Source organism: Truncatella angustata (assembly GCF_020726525.1).
Source record: "Truncatella angustata strain MPI-SDFR-AT-0073 chromosome Unknown BKA67scaffold_2, whole genome shotgun sequence".
NCBI classification, from domain to species: domain Eukaryota; kingdom Fungi; phylum Ascomycota; class Sordariomycetes; order Amphisphaeriales; family Sporocadaceae; genus Truncatella; species Truncatella angustata.
The window spans coordinates 7,342,858-7,369,847 of NW_025763382.1; the positions used below are offsets into that span (position 1 = coordinate 7,342,858).

Sequence of the window (26,990 nt, forward strand, 5' to 3'; positions counted from 1 at the left end):
TTGATCTCCATATAATATTATTGAACAATTCTTAAACACTGAGCCTATTTATCGACTACATACCTCGAATCAACAAGAATTTAAAAGACAACGCGTACATTATTACGATAGTAATCTATTATCACAGCCGAGCATATTATGCTCACTTTGGTTCTATCTATGCTCTTGTACAATGAGGAAAGAATTTTGTACACATACCAAAGAAATCCTTATTACCCACCACACTTAACCTCCGAGCACCACGATATGGATGGTGATCAAATCGGTTTGGCTCAAGTTCTCCACCTGAGTAACAGTCCCAGCCAGCACCTTGAACATCCCACCAGTGCCCATAGTAAGGCTCCCATCCCCGCCGCCCATGACTAATCGCACCGTTCCACTATGAACGAAGCAAAGGTATACATGGCCGTTGGCCTCCAAATTCAACCTCTCATTCGGCGGTATAGTTATCAGACGGGCGTCTACATCGTGGTGGACCGGAATGGCAGAGTCGTCGTCGCTAAGATAGGCAACCGAAAATGCGACTGGCTGGTTTCCATGACGAATGCGATGGATACCGGGTGCAGCCTCCCAATCCATGGGTGCCTGTTGTGGTGCAGGTGTGCCAAAGTCTGGAGAAGACCCAATAGATGCTTTATTACTGGGAATGTCACTAGTCTCTGAGAGGTTCTCTTCGGGTTCCTCCTTAATGACGACCAGTTCCTCATGCTCTGATAGCTCTTCTATTCTCTCCTGCTCTAGAAAAGAATCGAAATAGCGGTCTATCTGGGCTAGACGATCTCGGTCGAGCTCTTGTCGGCGAGATGTGTCGTCAGAGGCTGAGCTGTTAGCTACTGAATCGTCGTCGTCGTCGTCGTTGGCAATAGGGGCACGGAGTCGAGTCGGCTTCGTGTGGGAGGTTGCCGGCATTGGCCCAGCGGAGGGCAGGGGAGGTGCAAAATGCTGTACGTTCAGCCTGGCGACCATGTTGCTATTGGCGCCATTGTCGAATGCGTATCTGGCCTGTGAAATATTGTCAAGCCGAGGTGCGGCGATGTTGACCTGTCGTTGAGGAAAATTGACCCTGGGAGCATGCGCATGTAGATGTGGTCCATGGGCAGGTAGAGGAGGTCTATGAGCATGCACCTGAGGTGCAGGGACGTGCAGTTGAGGCGCAGTGACATGACGATGAAGTGCAACACCATTTCTCGCATAAAGCGTGCACCTCGTTCCCTGCCAATTGTAGCGACAGTTAGCACAAGCGATGCTACTGATCAAACCCCCAACCGAAGCCTTGGGCAGCACACAGCCAACAAAGGGTCCTGATCGGGTCTCGCATCGGTGGCATGGCCTCGGAGCTTCGTCTCCCGTAAGGTAGACAGCAAGGGCCAGTGTGTTCGAGGACCATCTGGGGTTGAACTTGCGGGCGCCTCTGAAGAGGGGATTGAGCTCGATGTTGCGCACGCGTGGTAGCTGGGCATGGGCATAGAACTCTTTGGTGAAGTTCTCAAGGTCAGCTGGCCGTCGAGCCTCAATCTGGGGGAGAGACTTCATGTGGCGCCAGATGTCATTCACGTTACCAGGAACCGATGTGTGCAGCCGCTTCGGGCGCAGGTAGCCTGTATATCCAGGGCCAAGATTGTTAGTAGGACGTGAGTCCGCAAAGTAAGTCTCGTCCATGTACTAATCACTGATTAGTAAATTGTATACATAAAATCGCCGACTTGGCAGTGATCATATTTGCCGCCCCCTTGGAAGCGGTCATCTTAAAGGACCAAATTAATCGCCGACTTGGCAGGAACGATAACGATCACCGCCTTTGGCATGGACGATTTTATATTGATCGCCGATTTTGGCAGGAGCAATATAACTTGCTACAATTCGACCTACCTCTTGCATTTTGTGAAATGTCTCACTGAGATGGCCTCAAGTCACCGATTAGGACAGTATATAAATATATCGATAGTTTTGGAGTTGTTGTGTTATCGTGCGGAACTTTAGCAACGGTACATCTTTTGTTTATTCGGTGTCGTTCGCATCGGGTATCGAAGTGAGGCTCAGGGTAGAAGTGTTGAAGTGACGTGAAAAATAAAACCAAGTCTTGATGCTGCCCAAAATCGGTGCCACTGCTCCCGTTAAAAGCAGACGTGAATGTAGTTGTTCGATACGTTCAGGAATTATCCTGGGATGATGGGCAATTCTGAAAAGGGAATTCTGTTTCTCGTTCAGGGATGTTGATCGCATCAGATTTGGAAGTGATGTTGAGGTTCGAAAGGACTTGAAGGGTGTTCCTCACATCAAGTCAAGTATGAGAGTGATAATGAAGGTGAAAGGAGGCGAGGGGCGAAGCTAAGCTTTTATAATGCTCAACGCCTGGTTCACTGCTCCTGCTCAAGGCAGTTGCCTATGGGTACACAGACTAGAGCAAGCACCCAAGACATTCGATGAAAGGTTGGCGGAAGTAGTCGAGCCCCCACCTTTTATGAGGTTAATGAGGCAGTCAGAAGTCTTGTGGCCGATGGCGTGTTTTACCGTAAAGTAAGTTTAGGTCAATCGCGTTGTGTTGTGGGTGTGATGTCGCGATATCGTGCAGTACGTGGAGCAAAAGGTTGGTGTTGACGACCGGGATGATCCGCCGTGATCGTAGCCCCCCTTTCAGCTTGGCTGGACAAAATGCAATGAATATGGAATAATATTGGGAATGGATCGCGATGAGGCAAACGCCATGCCTCGCCTTCAAGATGGACTAATTAGGACTTCCACGCAACATACGACGCCGGAATGATAAGTACAATCTGGTACTCACTCCTCAACCCAAATCTGATGCCGCCCAGCTTATGCCATATAGCTTCAGCTATCTGTAGAAATCTTTAAGGCTACGAAATACCGTTATATATTCCATAACCAATAGTGTCGAATGGAAACAATAGCAACCGCCAGAAAAAGCAAACAAGCAAACAAGTGTGTGCGTTACGTATATCACGATTGGCCTAGAGATCGCAGTATTCTTGGTGTTTTATCTTGTGTAACTTGGCATTGAAGTGGTGTAGTGTGGTTGCCTAGGTATGGCTTGTGGATAATAATGGCGTTGCCCTGAGCCGTGGCTAGCTTCTGACAGAGTATGGCCTTGATTACGATCATATATAGTGTTGCGTCGTTATATTTTTAGTTTTGGCGAACAAGCAAGCATTTTATTATGTAGTTCAGTACAAATGTTTTCACACCCATGGTTAGCCGACGTAACTGCCAGCGTGCAGTATGATGAACTTGCTAGACAGTCGCGGATCTATAGTTCAGTGTACACTACGTCTTCATCAAACTCGGGGTGTAAGCAGACCTGGGATTGTATACGCATTAATGGTGGTCATATGTTCAGTTAAGGTTCCCTGTCTTCAGGCACAAAGTGGTTGCAATTATCTAAGCAAAGGTGGAAGAAGCTGGAAAAGTATCATAGATGGTTCCTGTCATTGAAACGAATTGGCGAGAATAGAACAATCCTGCAAAGGAGTTCTTGAATATCATAGCTACTTAGCCTAGCTGATAATTGTTATTTCGACGTTGAACTCGATAACTATGTAGTTACGCTAGCCTGAGGAACTCACATGCTTTGAAGGATCCCACAGCGGCTACGGGAATGCCGGACAATAAGGTCTACGTCTGTGAGCGAACCATTTGGTATCGAGTTTAGATACTGCTTCGGTATTGTGATTTTGGTTTCAATATTTTGATTTCTGATATCCACCGTTCACGTCCTGCCCCTTGTAGGACTTATATCGCAAATCAGGGTCGAACCCAACGACTACCTCCTCAGTATTCCATTGACCGAGAGCCAGGGGCGCCGGAGTCAAAGAGATCCACACATGAAGATTTTACTTTCACACTATTGAGATATTACATGATTAGATGTACAAATACATAAGTCCCTTCATGTTACAAGGTGTCGAGCTGAAATCCCACCTGCCAACAATTTCATGAGTTTCGCGGTAGCTGCGCAAGTTGCTTGTCAACCTGTTCCCAGTGACCCTTGTTCATATAGCCAGACAACCAGTAATTACCATCGTTGTCCTTGCCAATGATGGGAAATCCGTTCGGAAGGCACAATCCGAACTGGCAATTCTGGATATAAGATGGCCTGGCAGGCTTTCGTTTCTCATCGGCAGGCCCGGGGTTGGCGAGGGCCGCGGAGAAGTCCGTTTCAAACAGCCGAGCCTTGCTCCAGTTTGAGAAGGTTACCATGTGCATGCCACTGTCGCCAAAGAAAGGCGGCAGCTTGGCAGACGACTCGCGCCACATGGCGGTGAAGGCTTCGACCTGATTCCGAGTACCCAGCTCCTTGATCGCCTGCCGGATCGTGGACGCTACGTGGCCGAGCGACTTGCTCACGATGTCATCCAGGGGCAGCAACACGTTGACGAAGGCGACGGCGTTGGAGATGTATGGCCTTCCGCTCGGCAGCAGGTCGTCGGCAAGCGCCGAACGCAATGAATATGCATTGTTGAGACATATCGTCCGCCGCGAGCTGGCCGGCAGATGTGAGACCGCAAGCTTTGTCCACCAGGCACAGAGGACATCGCCGTCGCTCAAAAAGGGCTGATCGTCAAGCGAGCCCACCGATGAAGGCTTCGTGTCATCGGAGCTCGCAGACGACGCGAGCGAGAGGCTTCCATCTGATGAGCTTACGGATGGCGATAAAGCCTCGTCGACGGAGCTGATCGACGGTGATACCTGACCGTCTATCGAACTTATCGACGATATTTCAGCATTGTCGTCGACGAGGTCGGCGTAGGCCTCGCTGCGCAGTTGCTTGACAAAGGCTGCTGGTACGCAGACCATGCGATTCTCTTTGGTGTTGAAGAAGTTGGAAATCGTGCTCAGCCCGTACCCGACCAGGTTGAGCATTGACATGCGATGTGCCAAAAGCTTATGAGGCTCATTTGGATGTATTCCAAGCTTGGAGAGAGGGTCTGAGTGGGCCGATACCGGTAAGGCAACCTCGTCAGCACGGTCTTGGAGCACCAACACCCAGGCTTTGAGAAAAGCTTGCTTGGCCAAGGCGTCCATCAACGTGTGTGGCCAGTACAGAGTGACGAGGGTCTTGTCTTTGAACGATACGATGTGAAGTCCGATCTGGGGTATATCCTCATCCAAGTAATGGTTCAACTCGGTTGGAGCGCCCTCACGCTGGAAGAGACTGCGAAACTCATCAGGGTCGCAGACTATTGCCGGTCCTGTGGTTGATGTGGGTAATCGCGACGCAATTGGATGTTCCGCAGCGGGTAAGTCATGTGTAACATGAGTGTAGGTGATGGCTGGACGTTCTTGGCTAAACGCCGCGGGCACGTGATATTCCAGCTCTCCTTTTACCTATGCACGACGTCAGTATTTTGGCTCACCGGACGGCCGTGATATCTTACATTACGACGAAGCCGGGCCCCGATTTTCTGCCAGCCGTCGCGTCTCGCTAGCCTTTCGAGGCCGTCCCTAAGCCGTTTGGGATCAAGCACGTCGTCAAAAGCAAACATGGAATATAGTATAAAAGATCGCCATAACGGGGTATCGTCAAAGTAACGGAAGGGAACGACGGTGTCCGTCGGGACTCTAGCTGGGGCAGCTGTGTTCCAAAACATCTTGGATATGCTTTTTCTTGTGGGCTCTATCAACCTTCCTGAGAACTTCGGAATATCTGAGAGGAGGACGGTTGCATTAACTACAGGAGAAGTCGGTTCTGCAGGAAGCCGATGCTGCAAAGCATGGCGATATGAACCCATGGCTCCACCATTGCGCGCAATTTGACACCCCTTGGGAACTGGGCCATCTTTTCACTTTGGAATCCAGACGATCTGATAGATGAGGGACCAATGAAACCCCACTTATGCGTACTTGCTTGACAGTAGTCGACGAGGTCGAGGATGCAAACCTCGTCTGATGCGACGTACCATTTCATTAGTTTTCCCAAACGAGAAGACGTGCCGGGATGCGCTACACCAGGGTGAGATTGCATGCCAGCATGCCAGCATGCTAACTGATCAGTTCCTAAATCTCTCAATTGCCGTAGCACGCATCTTCTCTTGTCCATCTGCTCGTTCGACGTGGATCGAGCAACGATTGACAAGTCAGCGAGTCATGAGGGGTCAAAATCGTACACTTGCAATGGCTGACGAACCGTTGATATCTGCCGCTCTTCAACAGTATGCCATAATGCGACAGGGCATACGCGAGATCGAGGCACCCTACGTGGGCTTTCAGGGCTATGTCTCGACGCTAGTATCATTAGAGACGACGACCCTATCCAGCCTCGGAGGCTCACCTTGACAGGTAACGGTACAGTCCCCGTCGGTTCCAATTGGGTGCCTATCTGACTCGAAAAAAGGTCGCAGGACATGGGGCCTTGCTCTGAGACGCCAAATGAGGGGAGCGTCAACCACTTTCACAGAGTGCGGCCCCCACCATTGAAGTCGCTAAACGGTCCCCACAGCCGGAGGCGTTCATGGTCCTCCCATGGGATAACGCGAGTAAATACCATCAGACATCCAGGCTGCCTGGAATTGAGTTTTGCGAAAACGCGATGTAGGCATATTCGCGTCGACAACTGAGTCGTTTGATCCTGGGCTACGTTGGTCCACACTGATGCTGTTCAGAATTTTCCATGGTAGGCGCCGTACCAGGGCTGATGCGAAGTCGCATGTTTAGTACCTTGGATTCCCCACTTGATAATATGCTACTGCAAGTCAACAAGGAAACAGTTCCATCATTTCCACGTTGAAAAGTCGTTATTGTTAGCACATAAGATGAGGCTCTTTCATCTGCTCGCTTTGAGCTGCAAAAGGCCCGAGCAGGAAGCTCGGTCGATCTACATTGACACTTCTGAGCTCAGTGGCCCCGGAGGCTCAGAACTAGACTACCCTAGACCAAACAGAATCAGAAACATATGGTATACTCCAGAGTATGCAGACAATTGGATGTGCCGTGGGCTTTCGCCTTCACCTTCACCCCGTCTCTGCGCGTTCTGCTGTGGTTTGCATGTGCCGGGTAGTTGCCCGGCTTGTCATTTACGGGTGTGGAGCAGCCTACCAAGTTTCCAGCTTGAATGGCCTGACTGGGAGTAAGTGAGTTCCAAGGGCATAACTTATCACATTGTCACAGTCGTATTTTCAGGGGAGAGGTGCCTCATGCCAAAGACATCCTGGGGCGCTATACTTGGCAGAGGTAAGGACGGTCATGTTCCTTGCAGCATCGTATTGCGACATGCATCGCTTCTAGGTCCTTTCCGCAACAAATATCGTACAACAGCAGATGACTGGCCGACTGGATTGCGGAAGAATGGATCGTCCCCCGGATCACCAGCGGGCCGCTCATGGGCACGTCGTCTGCTAATTAAACTAAAGGTTAGGCCACGGCTAGGCGGGCAGACCCGCGGTACCCGCCGAGCCCGCAACTTCATGGTCATCGAAGAATAGCTGCTTTCGTTCGCGTGGGACTAATTACCAGGTGGACCGGTACCGCTGGCTGCAATACAGTATCTCTTCAATTGGCCGATCGTCGTGGTCAAAGAGATTGGCCATGCTGAGGGACACCGCTGCAATCATCTGGAGCTCGAATTTACGAAGAGGTGGAGAAAGCGTGCTTTCAGCGGCAGCTAGCTTAGTCTAGGGTTAGTAGCCATCGGGGGCGGGGATGTGCATCCGGAGCGGTCTAATCTCTAACATTATTGTGTGTTGTAATCCCTACCCGAACATCAACTTATCTCATGGGACCGACCTGCAGTAACTACTCTCCTACTGGATGAGTACCACGACGCTAGATCATGTAATGTCTGGTGGGTCTGCCGATCGCAGCGCTTCGAGCTGTCGGTAAATCGAGACATAAGCAGGCCTACTTGTCAGGAAAAGTCGAGGGCAAAGGGAAATGGAGACTCCCGTACTTAATACCAAGTCCTTAGACTCCTGACTTGATGGCTCAGAAACACCCTCTAGTTGCGAAATCTTAACTCGGGCACTTCCTTTCAGACTCTCGTGGGCTTTCTTCAGATGCTTTCTCGAGGCTTTGGTTTTATTGTCCCCCCGAGTCACCAGTATGGCTTCGGGCGAGCTCTCTCCGTTGGAGCAAGGCGAGCTTCTTCAGACCGCCGCCTACAATGAGCCGCCTCTCACGCCAAAGAACCTCGCATTAAGCCTCATCGTTGTCGTCTTGGTCACAGCTACCGTCGCCACCATAGTTGTTGGATTGAGGGTCTATGTCCGGGCGTGGATGGGAAGGAAAACAAAAAATTGGGGCTGGGAAGATGTCTTCGCCGTCGGAGGTTACGTAAGTCACACTTCCACGGATATACTGCCATTGCCGTCCAGAAACGATTCGGAAAGCAGCTGTCCTTGCTTGGAAAGAACGCGCACTCAACTGCTTGGGGCTTTCGGTCGACTTTGTTACTTCCACTGACCTGTTGTGCTGTCAGCTCGCTTTCCTTTGCAGTAGTATCTTCGCCATCAAAGCTGCCTACTATGGGTTGGGCACCCCAGACGCCGACCTCAACCCCTATCTCATGGTGAGGTGCGCCGAGTACATGCTCTATTCGCAGGTACTTTATGGCGTGTCGATGCCGCTCATCAAAGCCTCGATCGTGTTTACACTTGTGCGCATCACAATCAAGCCCGGGTATCGCTATGCACTGTACAGTATGCAGTTTCTGGCCACCATCATGGCCATGGTGGGAATCCTGGCTTCCCTGCTGTATTGCAGGCCCGTGAACGCGTACTGGAACCCTCTTCTAGGGAAGTGTGGTAACTTCATGGTTGTCGTCAACATCGGCTACGCCTGGACGGCAGTGGGAATCGTGACTGACTGGATGTGCGCTATCATCCCATACTTCATTGTCCGAAATCTTCAGATGTCGAGAAGGTCAAAGACCACGGTCATGGTTGTCTTGGGACTAGGTGCTATCGCCAGTACAGCCACCATTATTCGGGCACCTTATCTGCAATACTATCTTGTCGAGACCGACCGACTCTGTAAGTGTATTTTTCGTCGGCGCTGTCCTGCCAAGTCCCATCAAACTAACACTCTCCAGACTGGAACGGTCACATTTCTATCTGGTGTCAGGTCGAGAGTGGTCTAGGTCTCATTGCAGCTTCGCTTCCTGCTCTTCGTCAAATGGTACGCAAGTATCTCGAGTCCTCTCGGTACGGATCTGGGGGCGGCAGCAAACCCGTCGGCTACGACTCTCATGCAGACACCCACAATAAGACTGGCGATGGGAATGTGGCGTTGGGTGCCCTTCCTCCACGTGCAAGGACTTCTGCTACCGCAGGCAAATGGGCACGACTCTCCGACGACAACTCTAGCGCGAGACACATCATTCAGGAGCGAACGATTTCCATCGAGACAGAGAGCCTGAGTTCGAGCGATAAGCACAGCTCTAGGGTATAGCGCGATCGCTTTTCTGTCTTACGCCCGAGGGGAGGCACTCGAAAGGATGCGACATCTCTCCTTGCTTCAGGGTTGTAACGGTACTAATGGAATAGTCTGCCGCCGGTATGCACTATAGAAGTACGTATCGCATACTTGAGATAACATAATTTAGAAAGAATATTCTATAATCATGTACGTAGAAACTAGATACCCTTTGGGGAAAGTCCCAAGAAACGCCAGTCCCTGTCATTATGACATCCAAGCCCTTGCGGGCACCCTTTGCAGGAATCTTCTCTACCCAAATATCGCTCGCGGACGATACAAATCAGCTCCGCCATGTGGTTCATCTTTCTCCCGGGCCGGATCCGCTCCAGCCTTCACGATGATATGTCGTCAACGACGACCGGACCGATCTCGGCCTGTGCCTTTTGCCCCTGTGGTAGGAGCTGGAGCATACGCGTCTTCTTGACCTCGAGGCCGCGTGTGCCAAAGTATCTCTCGCTCTCGAAACTCCACTGGACGTTGGCAACAACCCATTGGCCAATACCGTCCACATACGTCTGGACGTCCAAGTCGACGGGACCACCCCATCGGGGCACAATCCGCACTACATAGTTGAACTGCTGTACCAAGTCGGCGTGGATTCTCGCGGCCCAGTCGACGGCGCCCTGTACATCAGTGTCGAACTCCTTCATGGCGATGGTGACGAGGTTGTGCTCGTCGTCGCTGGAGGCTTGCTCTTTGTCATATGACAGCAGATCCTGTGGCATCGGTCAGCGTGAGGACCCCGGCATGGTCTGCGAAAGTCTTCTCCGTGCTATACCAACAGAGCGACGCATCACCTACGTTGGCAATGATGGTTAGGTCCACCGCAAGCATCTCCAATGTCTTGATGGTACGGTGCGCCAACACCTCGTCGGGCAAGTCCATGTCAATCTGAAAGAAGACCAAGGACGGCATCACGCCGATGGTCTGCCGCCGGACCTCGAGATAACTGGCGACAGTACGGATGTGTGAGCGCGATCTATCTTCGGCCTGCTGTGCGGTTCCCTTGAGGTAATCCTCCCAGCTCGCGAGGAAGCGTCTCCGGAAAGACTTGGTCGAGATCTTGGTCGCTTGGATCCAGAACCTATTTCGTGTCTTCGGTGAGCTGCGTCGGCCTCATGACTACGGTGTCATATCCTGCAAGGGGCTGACTTACGCTCGGGCAATTTCGCCGCCTATCCACTCTCCGGCCGGTCGGGGTGTTTCGGGGTTGAGAAGAGCATCCATTAGGATGTGGACCTGGTCCCATACGTCGGCCGGTTGGGACTTATCGGAGTGCTCGTCGAAGATGAAGAAGAGGTTCATGACGTCGCACGCGCATCTCAGATGCTCTCTCGAAAGCCGCGGGTACATGAGGCCCGTCAACAGATCTTCGCAGGCCCAAGTCAGCACAAACAGGGGTACGCTCTCAGCCATGTATGCGCCACAGGACTTACTGAAGTCACACTTGTCGAAAGCCTTCTGTGCCCGTGGTGTGAAGGCTCCGAAGCTGGCAGCCCAGTCGAGACACTCCTGCCTTATGTCGGGCGTGTGGATGTTGAGTCGACGAGGCCATAGCCACCCAGCCTCCAGGTCTGGTAGATAGATGGTCCCGGCCATGATACTCGGTGCAGAGTGTCTCGGTTATGATGCCAAAGGCGTCGGCTCGATGATTATTTATGCAGACAGGATAGTGGCTAGGATATTTGGTGGCCGCGGGTCTACACAAGTGTCGATTGTAGACCGCAGCAGGGTGGACTTTGCCATGACTATATAGTGGTGACAGCTTCGACACCGGCCCCGTGTGTTCTCATCCCATCCCCAGTCCTCGCCTCATCCTTTGCTACACTAGATACGGGGGAAGGAAATACACGTGGAGACTACCAGCTGCCGCACAGTTCACGATTGGGTAGCCAGAACTCTGGTTGGCTTTTCTCACTGGCCAACGTCTGGGCGGAAGGATGCGGATTTTTCGTTTGTTGGACATGGTCACAGTTGGTCACAGGTTTGGAGTGAAAGAACAAAATTCAGAGGACGTGGGCGCAGAAGCAAGATTGGGTCGAGTCATCGTCACCGGAGCATTGGGCAGGATTCGGCACACGTGAGCTTGTAGAGCACAAGCTAAGCGACAGGGATCTTTTTCTCACCTATGTATTGAGATTCACCTCTGCATTTAGACAATAGGCTTTTCTACAACGGCCTAAAACACGTTCAAGATACAAACTGACACCACTAGAATTGCCAGGTAATTGTCGCAATACCGCCATGGATTTATGTCGTTTCTGTGGGTGTCCTGAATGTCGCGCTCTCATGGCAGCCCAGAAAGGACACTGAGGAAAGAAATAAAAAATTTAATTTTGTTATCTCCTTTCGGATACAAGGTTCAAAATGCCAGGGTCTAACTGGGGATCCCTATCATAATCACACCGCCAAATATGGGTTTACGGAAGCTATCACGCTGCCCTGAGCACTCTGAGATCTGATGAGCCGTTACCATGGCTTTGGTACCTCCAGCCTCAAAATACGGCGCCATGGCTTGTCTGACCGCAACAGGGCTTCTCGCGGCGATCATGGTCAGCGGGGCGGAAAACATCACTTGAACAATCCTCCCCAACGCAGTCCACCGTCAGCTCTAATTTGGGCCTCGTTCGATCGGAACAAAGGTTATCGGCAGCAGCGGTTTGGGATGAAGTGACCGCATGGTGCGAACTCCGTATCGTTGGCATGTGAAGTGGAATGATGGCAACGATTGCACCTATCCAACAAGACGTCAAGACGAACACGTTCTGTGCAGCGCTTTGTGTGTGACGAGTGCACGGCTAGCCAACCTATCACATAGTCTATACTCGCTCGCTAGAATGTTTGCTCCATACACGAGATTCCAAGAATTTCTGCAGCAGAGACTCCGTTGGTGGTGGAGGTTCTACTAACCAAGGTGAGGTAGTTCGCGCGCGAAGAAGAATTCCAAGCGGGCCGCAGCCGCGCTCGCCGCGTAGCCCACTCAGGCGACTGCCTCTTATTTAGTACGCTAACGGTTGCAGCCCCCGGCAGTTAATAAAGGAAAACACCAATCTTTCCTGGGCCTCGAGGGAAAAAAGCAAGAAGAGGCGGCATGATCAGAGGCTCCCTGCAGACAGAGAGTATGATCAATACCGCTACATGTTTTACAACTCAATTCTTCTACCACCATAGCATTCTCTCTTCGGTTTCCCTTGAATTGGCGACCGGCGATTGATCAAATTTACCATGAACCTTTCGGTCCCGTTTACCGGTTCATCCACTCAAACATGCGCTAAGCCCCCCTCATCAGCACAAGCTAAAAAGGTGCCAGTCACCCCCAGGAATCCGTTGGGCGTTGACCCCTGACTTTGCCCTGAGCGCGCGGTCTCTGTTCAGGAAAACCTTTCATCACACGTCTTGGCTTTTCAGCTCTCATCGAATGGGCACCACGGTTTCTTTCTCCGTGTCCACTTTGCTGAAGAAAAAATAAACAGTTTTCCTACTCTCAATGCTTGTTCTGCCCCCAGCGCCTCTCCCCCTCGACTCACCGGTCTGCTGGCCTCCCAGTCGGAGTCTCCGATTTAACTATAACTACTTGGGAGGGACGTGCGAGTACGAGGGCTGGTTTGATCTTCATAAACTACACCGGCAGCTCTGCACTCTGACAATTCTTGTTTTCTTGCACGCTATCTGGATCTTGTCGCTAGGACGACCGCAATAAAATACATTTCCGCCACATATTTAAACCTGGCACTTTCCACCAAAGTCTGCAAACGTTCATCGGGTAGGATGGGGGTATCCAGAATTCTCTGGTGGGCAGTAAAAGTGGTTGTTGTATGAAGTTCCCAACACCACGGACGCAAATCAACGACCTTTCCCCGGCAATGTCGCAAGCCAGCGGCTTATAGAATCCCGGGCAACCTGACGAGTGAGGTTTGTGTCACGGACTCGACCTAGTGGTCAGGGCTGCCGTTGAGTGAACAGAGCCTCGTACGTGTTGGCGGTGGAGGACGATGCGGCGATGTGGTTACCTGTGTGCTGCGTGAAGATCGATGCCAACTTCATGTCCATGGTGGCCCTCACGGATGCGCCGCTACTGCTTTGCAACATGAAGTAGGGGGGTGTCCCGCCAGTCGCTGGTGTCGCTTAGCTATGAGAGCTGGAGACCATGGTAGGAGATGGTCAGGCCCGCTCGCACGATGGTGGCGATACGCGACTGTTTGAGCGTCAATCGTCCCGCTCGTGGCGATAAATGAGGCGATCGCATATTTTCGTAGTCGCTTCGGTAACTGGCACGGCGATGGTGCTGATGGCCATCGGGGAGATGGACTCTGTTGCAGCAGAAATGACGACAATGAAAGTCGTCAACCATCGACGCCGCCGCAGCGGCTCCATTGTGGCCCCATACGATAACATGTTAGGCGAACTCTGTGCATTCGAAAGTGTACCAAGGAAGATCCGGCAGACTCGGATTTTTATCTTTAAAATTTTTAAATATGGGGTCCTCCCCAATCTGTCGTCAGGTATGTTGTCATTGGTGCGACTGGGAAACGGTTCTTGATTGAAAATTGTTGTCACGTCGATGGCAGAGGTCTGCGGCATAGTAAGTGTTTCATCCACCGTGGTGGTTACGGTTTTGGTGTCGGTGAATGTCTGGAGATAAATCCAAGCTCTAAACTCTCCGGGACCATCTGGACCAACTTAGTAGATGCTGTGACAGGCACGCTTGGTTTCTGGGTCGACTCGACCTACACACATGGAGTGATCTGGCTGTTTCAACATTTGTTCTATTTAATTGCAGGAGAAGACTCCCCGAATTTATCATTAGAACGAAGCGAGCCTTGCATCAGTACCTTGGAAGTTCGATGGTGCAAGAGAAGCTCTCTACCCAACGGCGACGTGCGCACTTGATCCGGTGTCCTGGTTTCTGTTCAGACATCGAGGTCCATACACATCGTGTCTATGTGGCAAGCACTGAGTGACTCGTGGAGCAGACGGCTGAGACGGCCAAGATATAAAAGACAGTATAGCTGGTAGTTACAATTGTCACCATAGTGGCGTACCGATGGTTCTGTGCAGCGCAAATGCAGCACCTAAAGTAAAACACGCTCAAATCAACAAAATATCCTGTTGCGTTGTCGGCGAGTAGCCCACGCTACCTCCCAAGTCGTGAAAGTAAGCGTTGCCGATCAGCCTGTATATTTTCATACCAAGCTCGGACCCCTCGTCTTTTGATCCGTGGACATCGCTGCGCAACACGAGTGTATTGCCACTCCCCTCGAAGATAGCAACACAATCACCCATTTCTGCTCTCTCGGGTACCAGGCCAATACGCCGCTCTTTGGTGATACAGAAGCGTCGGTGTACGGTGGTGCCCATAGCGCGCTTTTGGAAAGCATGAAAATCCTCCGGCGAGTTGACGAGCGTGGTTAACAGCTCACTTTCTTTGACCGTTGATATCGTTCCCGCTAGTGAGACGATCCAGGAGAGCCATGAACTGAATCCGCTACGTAGTTGCTGCATATCCTCATCTCCGGTTTCGCTACCTTCTTGGCGCGGTGTTTTACGAGTGCTTTTATTGGTTGTCAGAGAAGAAGCTTCAGACGCTTCTACTTCCACTTTGACCGGGACTTTCTTTTCGGCGTCAGTCCCTGCATCGGACACAGGAACACGGTCTTGGGCACTGGGCGTCGGCTGAGCGAGGATGTTGAAGAGACTCTCAAAAATATCATCCACAGACCAGGACTCTTGTCCAAGAGCGCTGAAAATCATCAAAAACCCTCTGACCATTCCTCGTACGAACTTGGTGATGCTGACCCCGTCTTCTGTCAAAGTCAACGACCCGAGCGGCAGGGTGCTGACCTGTTCTATCTGGTCAACGACCGCACCACGAATGAGAAGCGTGCGATCGTCCGCGAGGACCTGCATATGACCATGTTGGGGCTTATTCATACGGAGGCTGACGTTGCCGACTGACACACCAGGATTTGCCCAGTCCTGCCATAGATTCAGTATTCACACACGAGACTTGGCTTTTTCTCTCCCTTGATTATCAAGCAGTGTGACTTACCGGAACCCATGATGGTAACTGCTGATCATGCTCAAGTCCAGCTTGCAATAAAAGCTCATGGCCCTCGCCTTTTTCAATGAACAGCCTGGCGAATCTAGTGAACGTCTTCGCTGGAGTCTCCTCGGGTGCATAACTGACATGCTGTGCAAAATATGCGCCATCAAGAGCCAACCCCAACAAGGCGTATATTTTATCCCTTTGGTCTGTAGCTTGGAAACCTAAAGTGGTACTCAGGATATCTATTAGCCTCCTGTGGATAGATCCATCTTGAGTAAATACTCTTTCCGTGAACATTTTCCCGGCATTGTTAGAGCCTTCGCCAGCACGACGCGCCAGTTCTGTGAAGTCATCTTCGTCCCGACGAGATCCTGCGCTCATGTATTCGGAGCTCTGGGTTCCGCCGTAAGCTGCGAGAAAATGCTTCGCGAGCATCACAAGCTCGGCTCTCTCGCCTCTGGATCCAAACCAGAAATGGAGATTCTTGCCCAGCGCAAATTCCTGTAAGATCCAGATGCGACGAAAGTATGACGACGCAAAGAGACGTTGCCACGACACCCACAAAGGGCTGTCTAGGGGTGGAATACCGAAGTCCTCGAGGAAGTTGCCGCCGCCGCGTCGTGATTGCTGTTCTTGCAGGATGCTGGTGATCCCTCTCTGCTCTTCTGCAGCCACGGGAATTCTAATCGTCTCTAAGGCGGTGACGGAATTCAGACTGGCCATGTCGCCAGGCTGCGAAGTCATACCTGTTTCTCTCTCCTTCCGCTTCTGTTCGTATTCTTCACGGGCCCTCCAAACCTTGGGGACAAGCTCTAGTATATTACCCGCGTCCTGCTCCGAAAGCGGGAGAAACGCGATCACCTTGCTCGCCTGCTGATATACCCTGTCCATCAGCCCAATCTGGGCCCCTTTCTCTTCATGGTCAGCCTGGTTAATACAAATCGCATCAATCCACAGTCTGCGGCCTTGTTGTGGCAAGCGTAATGAGCGCAATGCGGCGTACAGATTTTGAGTCACCGGAAAAAGTTCCTCCCCATTGCAGAAGATGTACCGAGGCTTACTGTTATCACCCCAGACGTACGATAGCGCCTCGTATCGCTGGAAAGGGTGCATTCGCGACTCGTGGCTTGCCTGCGCACTTGGCTGGTCGAAGCCGAAATCCACGTCAAAGGGGATGAGAAATGTACGATCCTCGCCACTGGAGGTCTTGCCGGTAGCGATCGAGATGGATTCCGTGGGCCGTGGCGTTGAGTCTGGAAATTTTTCATGGTCCTGATCCAGGTCCGACGGAAGCAACCAACAGAATATGTCTTCGTCATCTGTCTCGCCGGGCCCTAAGACCAGGACCCTGATTGAGGTCGCACTCGGCAAAGCTTCGTAAAGACTCGAGGCTCCAGACATGATGAGCCGGGGTCCCCACGGTATTCCAAAGACAGGGTAGGTGTGAATTTTCCACGGGGCTCGGAATGTAGAATTATATCCGGAAGTCACCAATGAGGGGTTTGCAGTCTGGACTGATCTGCTAATATGAACGTCTCATGCAAATGCTCGTCAGCTTTCGGCCCCCAATCTGTGCCGCTTGGCTAAAGTGGCTGCCTCCGATGCACCGCCATTTTTAGACAAGCCCCCAGTTTCACAGCACCGCCGCCTTTCAAATAGTTAAGCACGGCTTAAGGAGGATACTGCCACTTGATATAAAACGTGCAACATAGCTGAGATCGACGCATTGGAGATCAGACTGATATAGCATATGATCGGCCAACTTGCCGGGATCCCCTAGTAATTACGCACTCGCCGAGCAGGCAGGAGACTAGGAATCTGATGAATTCTGTCTTCTACTCATGGCAGGTGGCGGAAGATGGGTGCCCTGATTTAGTACGCGGTATACGCAGAGTTTCGGGATGCAACATGTATAGGGGAGCCAGAATCTGTAAAAGAAAGAAACAAATAAAAACTGTTGAGCTGATTGTTCGGGTGAGGGACTCGATGTCTACATCAGACTCGAACGCCTCATGCACCTTGTCTGCTGGGTCTCACATCAGGGCACAATCAACTGCCGACCAATGACAGTCAGGCTGGTTGGCATTGCCCACTAATTGGCGTCAATGAACCACGGAAGATGCGAATTGGGTTGGCTACCGCTGTGCTGGTCACTCCAACTCAAGTAGGGTTCATGTTGATTTTGAAATAGAGATCTTCCGCAGAATACATCTTGAGAGTATCCCGATCGGACTCGAAGTCTCTCTAACGTTACGCACGGTCCAATTCGCATCGTACAACCTTGTTTAGACGTTAGGCTGTTTCTTTTGTTTCTTTTTGTTTATCGTCGAACGTATGTACCCGCCCCTCATTATTCCGTGGGGACAAACCACGTTTCCCCAAATCATACACTGCAGGATTGTGAAGATAATAATGACATGTGATTCTCTATACACGTACTGACGCGGGGTAGCGGCCCCACCCATGGTCCGGGTCTAAGCATGGGGTATCTCATATATTAAGAGACTAACCTGGCCAGGGACAACACTATGTACAGACTTTATTATGATCCATGGGAACTGGCGTGGATTCTTCCGGTTTTGTTGGGTGCACCGCCAGACCACGCCACAACATTCTTGTTGCGTAGCATTTTTCAGAGGAATTCAACCAACTTCTCCGAGACCTTTTCGAACGCATAAATTTCTCGTGTCACCCGATATCTCGTTGAGTTGATACCTGGCAGTTCCGAGAGTTGAGTACAAGGCGTGCCTCGGATGCACGGTTCAATACATCTTGAGCCGCCTGCGTGCCGATCTACGGTATTACAGGACCATGCTGGCGCTGACTCCGCCGATTTCTTTCAATCAGTACTTAACCACGATTTCGTCAGAGAAGCCTCAACGTCTGTTGCCATCTGAACCAACGATTCCGTAGCCCCCATGCATGCACATTGTTCCAATAGCCGTTCAATGTGTTTGAATCCTAGGACAGATGTGATGCTAATTTTTGTTAGGGTTTTAACAATGTTGATAATAAATAAACTAATTTTTTTTCAAACTAGGGGCCGGGACGGGACGGGTCGAGACGGGACGGGGGCGATGGACCTCCGGAGGATAACCCATACAAACGTTTATTAACTAGACTAGTTAGTCGATGGAACATCGTTACAAGTAAATATAACCGTTACGATAAGGGTGTCTCTGGAGATATAATTATCAATAGCGACACATCTGTCAATCTTCGTGCAGCGAGCAACGACCCAACCGATTCATTATTTCATTCAATATAACACGTTACAAACTGCGCAAGATGGCTCCTTATCTAGATCCGTCTGGTTCTCCTTCCCCCGTATGTCCCTGTTCTCGCCTCAAGTAAGAGGTAAAATGCTGGTGTATAAAGCTGACTATGACTTATGAAGATATCAAGCCCGCCGAGCAATGGCGAGGAGCGGCGCGCTGGTGCTGCTCCGGCAATCGCCATTTGCGGCATGGCTCTTCGTCTCCCTGGTGGCATCTCAACTCCCGGGGAATTCTGGGACCTTCTTGTCAACAAGCAGGATGCCCGAGGTCTTGTACCCGAGTCGAGGTACAAGGCTTCCAGCTTCTACTCCAAGTCCGGCAAACCGGGTCATATTGCCACTGAGTATGGCTACTTTCTTGACCCCTCCGTCGACATAGGGGCCCTTGACACAAGCTTCTTCAGCATGCCCAAGGTTGAAGTGGAAAGGGCGGATCCTCAACAGCGTCTTCTACTTGAGCTTACGAGAGAGTGTCTGGAAAGCGCTGGGGAGGTTGACTACCGTGGCAAGACCATCGGCACCTTCGTGGGATCCTTTGGCGAGGACTGGCTCGAGCTGTTCGGCAAGGATCCTCAATTGTATGGCACGTACAAAATCACCGGCTATGGCGACTTTGTGCTGCCCAATCGGATCTCCTACGAGTATGATCTCAGGGGCCCTAGTATTCTTATCCGCACGGGATGCTCTTCGGCTTTGATCGGTCTCCATGAAGCGTGCATGTCAATCCAGCTTGGCGAGTGCAATTCTGCTCTCGTAGCAGGCACTAATCTTATCTTGGCTCCGGGACTTACCATCTGCATGTCGGACCAGGGTGTCTTGTCTCCGAACGGCTCAAGCAGATCATTCGACGCCGACGCAGACGGATATGCTCGCGGAGAAGCTATCAATATGATTTACGTCAAGCGGCTCGACCATGCAATCCGTGACGGCAACCCTATCCGTGCGGTCATTAGGGGCACGTCCAGCAACGCGGACGGCAAGACGCCTGGGATGAGCGTTCCGAGCTCCGAGTGCCACGAGGCAATGATTCGCAGGGCCTACGAGAAAGCTGGAATCTCTGACTTCGGACAGACGGCCTTCGTAGAGTGCCACGGCACTGGAACAGCAGCCGGCGACCCCATCGAAGCCGCCGCGGTTGCCAGTGTCTTTGGCCATAGTGGAGTGTACATGGGTTCGGTCAAGCCCAACGTGGGTCATTCCGAAGGCGCATCTGGCCTCACGTCGCTTATCAAGTCGGTTCTGGCGCTCGAACACCAGATCATCCCTCCGAACATCAAATTTAATAAGCCAAACCCCAAGATCCCATTTGCAGAGAAGAAACTGACGGTTCCCGTTGACCCTGTTCCCTGGCCAAAGGACAAACACGAACGAGCCTCTGTCAATTCCTTTGGTATTGGCGGTGCCAATGCTCATGTCATTATCGACTCGGCCAGAACGTACATTAACAACTATGAAACGTTGAATCTGGGGGCTCCGTCCAGTGAAGTGCAGCTGCTGGTCTTTTCCGCAAACACTTCCGACTCGTTGCGGCGTCAAATCGTTCGAAATCAGAAGTACCTTGAACAGTCACCAGCAGCAGCGTGCGACATTGCCTACACTCTTGGCTCGAGGCGTACGCATCTTAATCACCGGGCTTTCTCGGTCGCCAATAACGGCATCATATCCTATTCGTCGCCTTTGGGCAAAGCCCCACAATCATCCACCGATATCATCATGGTCTTTACTGGCCAGAGCGCGCAATGGCCACAGATGGGTCTCGAACTTCTGCGGTCAAACGCCATTTTCGAAAAGTCAATTCGGCGCATGGACAAAATTCTACAGAACCTGCCTGACGGCCCCGATTGGTCTATTGCCGCGGAGCTGGCCAAACCAGCGGGAGAAAGCAACTTGGATCAGGCTTACATTTCGCAGCCCCTCTGCACCGCGGTGCAAGTTGCTTTGGTAGACGTGCTTGCTGAGCTCGATGTCAGGCCCTGGGGCGTTGTGGGCCATTCGTCTGGAGAGATGGCGGCGGCATACGCTGCTGGGAGGCTTACTCTCGAAGGGGCCATCGCTGCGGCATACTATCGCGGTATCGTGTCCGCCAAGATCCGGAGGGCCGGTGCTATGGCTGCCGTCGGTCTAGGGCGGGACGACGTGGCGCGCTTCTTAATTCCAGGCGTTGTCATTGCCTGCGAGAACTCGCCATCGAGCGTCACAATATCTGGGGACAAAGAGAAAGTCGAATCGGTTCTACAAGTGATTCGCACGGAGAAGCCTGAAGCGCTTGCCCGCGCCCTCAAGGTGGATAAGGCCTACCATTCCCATCACATGAAGGAAGTCGGCGAGCTCTACCATATCCTGACCTCTCGACGCGTCCACCGTGACCTGTACGACCCGGCCTCTGAAAAGGTCGGGCAGAAGCCTGTCTTCTTCTCCACCGTCACTGGCAAACAGTTACTCGAGACAGATTTCTTGGATTCCAGGTATTGGCAGTCAAACCTCGAGTCGCCTGTCCTTTTCAGCACCGGAGTAGCCGGTCTTGTCGAACAGCACAACGCCATCAGTAAGGCCGGCCTCCTGTTCCTGGAGGTAGGGCCTCATTCAGCGTTAGGCGGGCCCCTCCGCCAGATCCTGGCGGGATACTCAACCAAATACCCGTATGCATCTTGCCTTGTCCGTGCTAAAGATGGAAATGAGACGTTTCTTGCCGCCGTTGGTCAGCTTTGGCTGCAGAATGCCTACGTCAACTTCAGCCGTTTGACCAACCCCAACGGAACTGCCCGCGTCCTCCCGGATCTTCCTACCTACCCTTGGCAACACGACGACTCCCACATGCTCGAAAATCGTATCGCCGATGAGTGGCGTTTTCGAAGATTTCCAAAACACGAGCTTCTCGGCATCCGGGTATTGGAGAGCACCGACAGTGAGCCTGTCTTTAGAAACGTCCTATCCCTCACCCATGTGCCCTGGATCCAGGACCACAACATCAAAGGTGACGTGGTGTTTCCATGCGCAGGCTATATCAGCATGGCCGGTGAGGCGGCTCGCCAGTTGCACGGCAAAGGGTTTACGGGTTTCGGTCTGCGTCAGGTCGTCATCGACACGGCATTGATTCTCACTGATTCCAAACCGACCGAGATCATCACCAGCGTGCGCCGGTTGTCGCTGACCGACGCCCTGGATAGCGACTGGTGGGACTTTTCCGTCAGCTCATACAACGGTACCTCATGGGCAAAGCATTGCTCCGGGCAGTTCTCTGCCTTGGCCAGCCAGCCGTCCAATGGTGGGAAGGACGTTACATCAAGACTTCCGCGCCTGGTTGAGCCTGCTAAGTGGTACCAGGCACTGCGAAACGTTGGGGCAAACTATGGAGACTATTTCCAAGGTTTGGCCAACTTGTCATGCTCGACTATGCAACACATCTCCAAGGGGACAGCGACACATACCGACGACGGTGATGAGGCATTCTACTGTGTCCACCCGACCAAGGTCGACTTCTTCCTCCAGCTGTTCAGCGTTGCTGCCACCAACGGCCTGGCACACAAACTGAACAAGATGAATGTTCCAACGTTCATCAAGCATATGGAAGTGTACGGCTGCACCTCGGAGATCCACATGGCCATCCAGGCGACGGAGAGTCGACGTGGGGTAATCCAGGGCGGAGGTGACGGGCTCAGCGCCGATGGCAACGTCGTTCTTAGGATGGAAGGTGTGAAGTTGAGCCCCATCGAAGGAGGCGAGGGGGCCGAGGATCTCGACCCTCACGCTGGGGCAAGAATGTTCTGGCGGCCAGATATAGATTTCGTCGATTCCACGTCGATGGTCGCCCCTGTGCCCGGACAGCTCAAGTATCTACCTCTTTGCGAGGAGCTATACCGGCTCAGCGCCCACGAGGCGCTCTCCCGGATCGAAGGCATCTCAATCGATTCCCCCCATCTACGCAAGTTCAAGGCATGGATGGAGAAGCAACCTGCCCCCAAGCCTGAGAGCTCCCTGGACCAGCTGAGAAACGCTCTGGCTCCCACCTCGCTGAAATGTCTGGCGGATGGCATCACCAAAGTTCTCGACAATATCATCCCTCTATTCAAGGGTCAGGTCGATCCCATTGCAGTCATGTCGGAAGACAATACCCTCGGAAAAATCTACAACTACTTCGATCTCTGCGACCGGCACGAACTCTTTCAGACCATTGCGCACGCGAAGCCAAATCTGCGTATACTCGAAGTGGGCGCTGGAACGGGCGGTACTACCGGCAGCCTGCTTCGGAGCCTTACAAACCCGTCAAGTGGCACCCTCATGTACTCCCACTACGCATACACCGATATCTCGGCGGCATTTTTCAGCGCTGCCAAAGAGCGCTTCAGGGACTATCCCAACATGACATTCCAAGCACTGGACGTCAGCAAGGACCCATCAGCGCAAGGCTTTGAGGAGGGTTCTTACGACCTCGTCGTCGCCGCCAACGTCCTGCACGCTACTCCCAGCCTCCGCGAGACGCTGGCCAATGTGCGTAGACTTCTCCACCCCGAGGGCCGCCTTTACATGGAAGAGTTATGCCCGGACAACAAAGCCGTCAATTTTGTTATGGGTGTTTTTCAGGGCTGGTGGTACGGTGTCAATGATCAACGCGTGGATGAGCCGTATGTTCCACCCGGGGTATGGGATAAAGCTCTGCGGGAGGCCGGCTTCGCAGGTCTGGAGCACGTCAACCTCGACAATATCCGTCCTGCGCAGCTGAATGCTTTCATGACAACCAAGCCAGCCGTCCAACCACAAATGCGCCGAGCCGTGACCATTCTATACAGTGATGCGGCCATGGAAGTGGCTACACTGCTCAAGAGTAAGCTAGAGCTGGGCGGCTATAGGGCCGAGTTGCATGATTTTGGTGGGCCTGGCATACCCAAGGAGAACGACCTGATCTCGGTGGTCGACCTCGAGACGCCCTTCTTTGAGAATATCACCCAGGAATCCTTCGTGGTGTTCCGCGACTTTGTCTCCGAGCTCTCCACACGTGGAAACGGCCTGTTCTGGCTTACGCGCTCATCGCAGGTTGCGGCCCGGGACCCTCGCTGGGCGCAGACCATCGGCACAATGAGGTCGATCCGTTCCGAATTAAACGTGGATCTTACCACCTGCGAGATAGATGAGACAGATGGCAAAAGCCTTTCCGCAGCCTTGAAAGTATTTCAGAAGTTTCAGAATCGCAGATCAGATCCGAACTTGCTCCCAGACTATGAGTACGCCATCGCAGATGGAGTGGTGCACATCCCTAGACTATACCCTGCCACGATCAACAAAGAGCTCAGAGGATATGCGCAACTTGAAGGACCGGAAGTGGGATCTGATGTAACGATCGGACAGTTCGGACGACTGAACACCTTGGGCTGGACGGCAACTCCGGTGAGAGACCTCGGCCCAGATGATGTCCTAGTTGAGACGAAGGCCCTCGGCATGAACTTCAAGGTTAGTGCGCTACTTCCATGGACGATAGAAAGGTGATGAGAACACGTTCCCAAGTATGCTGACACATTTTTGCAGGATGTACTGATCGCCATGGGCATTATCGAAGGCCGTGACACGGCGACGCTCGGCCTTGAAGCCAGCGGAGTCGTGCGCAAGATTGGCCCTGGCGTTCGAGACCTCTCCCCGGGCGACAGAGTCTTCCTGATCGGGGAAGGCTGTTTCTCAACAGAGCTGGTGCTGCCGCGAAAGCTATGCGCCAAGATACCGGACTCTCTGAGTTTCGAGGATGCCGCAACCATGCCTTGCGTCTTCACCACTGTCATCCACGGCCTTCTTGAGCTCGGGCGTCTCAAGGAAAAGGATACGGTACTGATCCACTCGGCTTGTGGCGGCGTCGGCATCGCGGCCATTCAGGTGGCGAAAATGGTCGGAGCTGAGATCTACTGCACTGTGGGCAACGACGAGAAGGTCCAATATCTGATGTCCACATTCGGAATACCACGGAACTGCATCTTCAATTCGCGAGATGAATCCTTCCTGAAAGATGTCATGACCGAGACAGACGGGCGGGGAGTCGACATCGTCCTGAATTCCTTGTCGGGCGAACTTCTCCATACATCCTGGAAATGTGTCGCCGAGTTCGGAAAGATGATCGAAATCGGAAAGCGCGACCTCGTCGGCAACGGGAAGCTGGCTCTGAACGTTTTCGAGCTGAACAGGAGTTATCACGGTCTCTGCCTCGGTCACATCATGGCACTGAGAATGGACGAAGCCAACAGGTAAGTCAGAGGAGAGCTTGATCACTCGAAAATACTAACAGTTGCCACCAGCCTGCTCAACCGAGTAATCGAATACTATGAGCAGAATTACATCCGTCCCATTCGACCCGTCAAAGTCTTCCCGGCCGACGCGGTCGAAAGCTGCTTTCGGTACATGCAAAAGGGCCAGCACATGGGGAAGATTATCATCTCGCTGGAGCAACCAGAAGCTCAGGCGCTGACACAGAAGCAACCAACCCAGACAATCCGACTCCGTGGTGATGCTTCTTACCTGCTCGTCGGCGGCCTGGGCGGTCTCGGGCGCGTCGTGTCCAACTGGATGGTCGAACACGGCGCCGGCCATTTGATCTTCCTTTCGCGCCGCTCTGGCGAGAGGGCCGAGGACCAGGCCCTCTTCGACGAGCTGCGTAGCCAAGGCTGCACAGTGACTGCCATAAAAGGCAGCGTCACATCCCCTGCCGACGTGGAGCGCGCCATCTCGGCCGGTGGGGCCTCCCTCAAGGGCGTACTCAACATTTCCATGGTCCTACGAGACCAAAGCTTCACAAAGATGTCCTACGACGACTGGGTCCAGAGTGTGGGTCCCAAAGTCCAGGGCACCTGGAACCTCCACCGTGCTACCGTCGACCGTGGGCTTCATCTCGATTTCTTCGTCCTCTTCAGTTCTATTTCGGGCATCGTAGGGCAGCGGGGCCAGTCCAACTACGCCGGAGCCAACACGTTCCTGGACAGCTTCGTGCAATACCGCCAGTCTCTCGGACTCAACGCCTCTGCTGTCGATATTGGTGTTATGCTCGACCATGGCTACGTCGCCGACAATCCCATGGTGCGCGAGCGTTTCTTGTCGCAGGGTTTCTACGGTGTCCGCATCGCCGAGATGCTCGACGCCATCACCGCCGTCATCAGCGCCTCACGCTCCGACGTGGGGGTCGACAACAGCACGAATACCCAGCTGTTCGTTTGTCGCAGCCAGCTCGTCATCGGACTGCGCAGCACCACTCCCATGACCGACCCTTCCAATCGTGTCCCCTGGAAGAACGATCGGCGCATAGGTATCTACTTGAACAGCAGCTCCCAAGCATCGGCGGCTGGCTCGGCCGCCGCGTCGAGCGAGCTGGCTTCCTTCATATCATCGGCGATCGGCAATCCGGCCATTCTCGCCCGGTCGGACGCACCAGTCTTCGTGGCGGTGCAGATTGCGAAGCAGCTTCTTAGGCTCCTGATGAAGCCGGTCGAAGACGACACTGAAATTGATGTTAGCCGATCCCTGCAGGAAATGGAGTTTGACAGCCTTGTGGCAGTCGAGATGCGGAGCTGGTGGAAATCTACCTTTGGTTTTGACATCAGCGTTTTGGAAATGCTGGGGGCGGGCAGCATGAGAGCCTTGGGCGATAAGGCGGTGGAAGGGCTCAAGAAGCGGTTTGGTGAGCCTGACGCTGTGAACGACTCCGGCGCGGACCAGGCCATGTGGAAAGAGGCTCTTTTGACGAAAATGCCGTAACTTCTTGGAGAGTTAACTTCCGCTACAGAGCAAACAAGAGCGGCCACAGCTTGTTTGCAAGGCAGGTGTATAGACTGGGTCCTTCTTCCAAGCGTTGCTCGTCGCGGACCTGTTTGGAGCACTGCATCCTCAGATTACCCTTGCTTACGAAGCTAGTACCCAGCGCGGCGGGAGAGTGAAGTTCTAACTGATCCTCTTGGATCTGTTCTGACTGCAGACAGTGCTCGCCGATTAGACCTTTCACCGGTGGAATACGCGTTACCTGTATCTCCAAAGCGTATTCGGCCTCAGGATGATGTAGGGATGCCGGGAGCCAATCATGATCTCTGCACGGGGCCATGACATACAACTCCGACTTGTGGCTGCCGCCCGTTGCAAGAGCGCTCAAACGGGTGACCTATAACCACGTACGTCCGGAAACAGGAGGATCGCTGTCGTCGTAACTCGGGGCTCAGTGTTTTATCGGACAGATTGTGTACTTAAAAACGTTGTGCTGCTGCTGCTGCTGCTGCTGCT

General features: G+C 52.6%; 6 protein-coding genes across 6 annotated transcripts; 3 read left to right on the forward strand and 3 right to left on the reverse strand.

Annotated features, from left to right (window-relative positions):
- Positions 1-3,948: 3,948 nt before the first annotated feature.
- Positions 3,949-5,606, reverse strand: BKA67DRAFT_656711 (uncharacterized protein; the record flags this gene model as incomplete). Its single annotated transcript, XM_046106988.1, has 2 exons — positions 3,949-5,343; positions 5,394-5,606. 2 exons carry the CDS (start codon positions 5,604-5,606, stop codon positions 3,949-3,951), a joined length of 1,608 nt encoding a protein of 535 aa, XP_045962756.1.
- A 1,318-nt stretch (positions 5,607-6,924) lies between these two features.
- Positions 6,925-7,436, forward strand: BKA67DRAFT_533674 (uncharacterized protein; the record flags this gene model as incomplete). Its single annotated transcript, XM_046099735.1, has 3 exons — positions 6,925-7,081; positions 7,123-7,185; positions 7,240-7,436. 3 exons carry the CDS (start codon positions 6,925-6,927, stop codon positions 7,434-7,436), a joined length of 417 nt encoding a protein of 138 aa, XP_045962757.1.
- A 133-nt stretch (positions 7,437-7,569) lies between these two features.
- Positions 7,570-9,579, forward strand: BKA67DRAFT_215628 (GPCR, PTH11-type). Its single transcript, XM_046095530.1, has 3 exons — positions 7,570-8,283; positions 8,429-8,981; positions 9,041-9,579. The coding sequence occupies exons 1-3, from the start codon at positions 8,053-8,055 to the stop codon at positions 9,397-9,399; spliced, it is 1,143 nt and encodes a 380-aa protein (XP_045962758.1). The 5' UTR covers positions 7,570-8,052; the 3' UTR covers positions 9,400-9,579.
- A 179-nt stretch (positions 9,580-9,758) lies between these two features.
- Positions 9,759-11,025, reverse strand: BKA67DRAFT_591466 (terpenoid synthase; the record flags this gene model as incomplete). Its single annotated transcript, XM_046104720.1, has 4 exons — positions 9,759-10,142; positions 10,228-10,510; positions 10,583-10,757; positions 10,863-11,025. The coding sequence occupies 4 exons, from the start codon at positions 11,023-11,025 to the stop codon at positions 9,759-9,761; spliced, it is 1,005 nt and encodes a 334-aa protein (XP_045962759.1).
- Positions 11,026-15,397: 4,372 nt separating this feature from the next.
- On the reverse strand, positions 15,398-17,083 carry BKA67DRAFT_215634 (heterokaryon incompatibility protein-domain-containing protein). The gene has a single exon (XM_046095531.1). It carries the CDS (start codon positions 16,871-16,873, stop codon positions 15,458-15,460), a length of 1,416 nt encoding a protein of 471 aa, XP_045962760.1. The 5' UTR covers positions 16,874-17,083; the 3' UTR covers positions 15,398-15,457.
- Positions 17,084-18,760: 1,677 nt separating this feature from the next.
- On the forward strand, positions 18,761-26,474 carry BKA67DRAFT_533678 (KR domain-containing protein; the record flags this gene model as incomplete). Its single annotated transcript, XM_046099736.1, has 4 exons — positions 18,761-18,799; positions 18,870-24,194; positions 24,270-24,973; positions 25,025-26,474. 4 exons carry the CDS (start codon positions 18,761-18,763, stop codon positions 26,472-26,474), a joined length of 7,518 nt encoding a protein of 2,505 aa, XP_045962761.1.
- Positions 26,475-26,990: the final 516 nt, after the last annotated feature.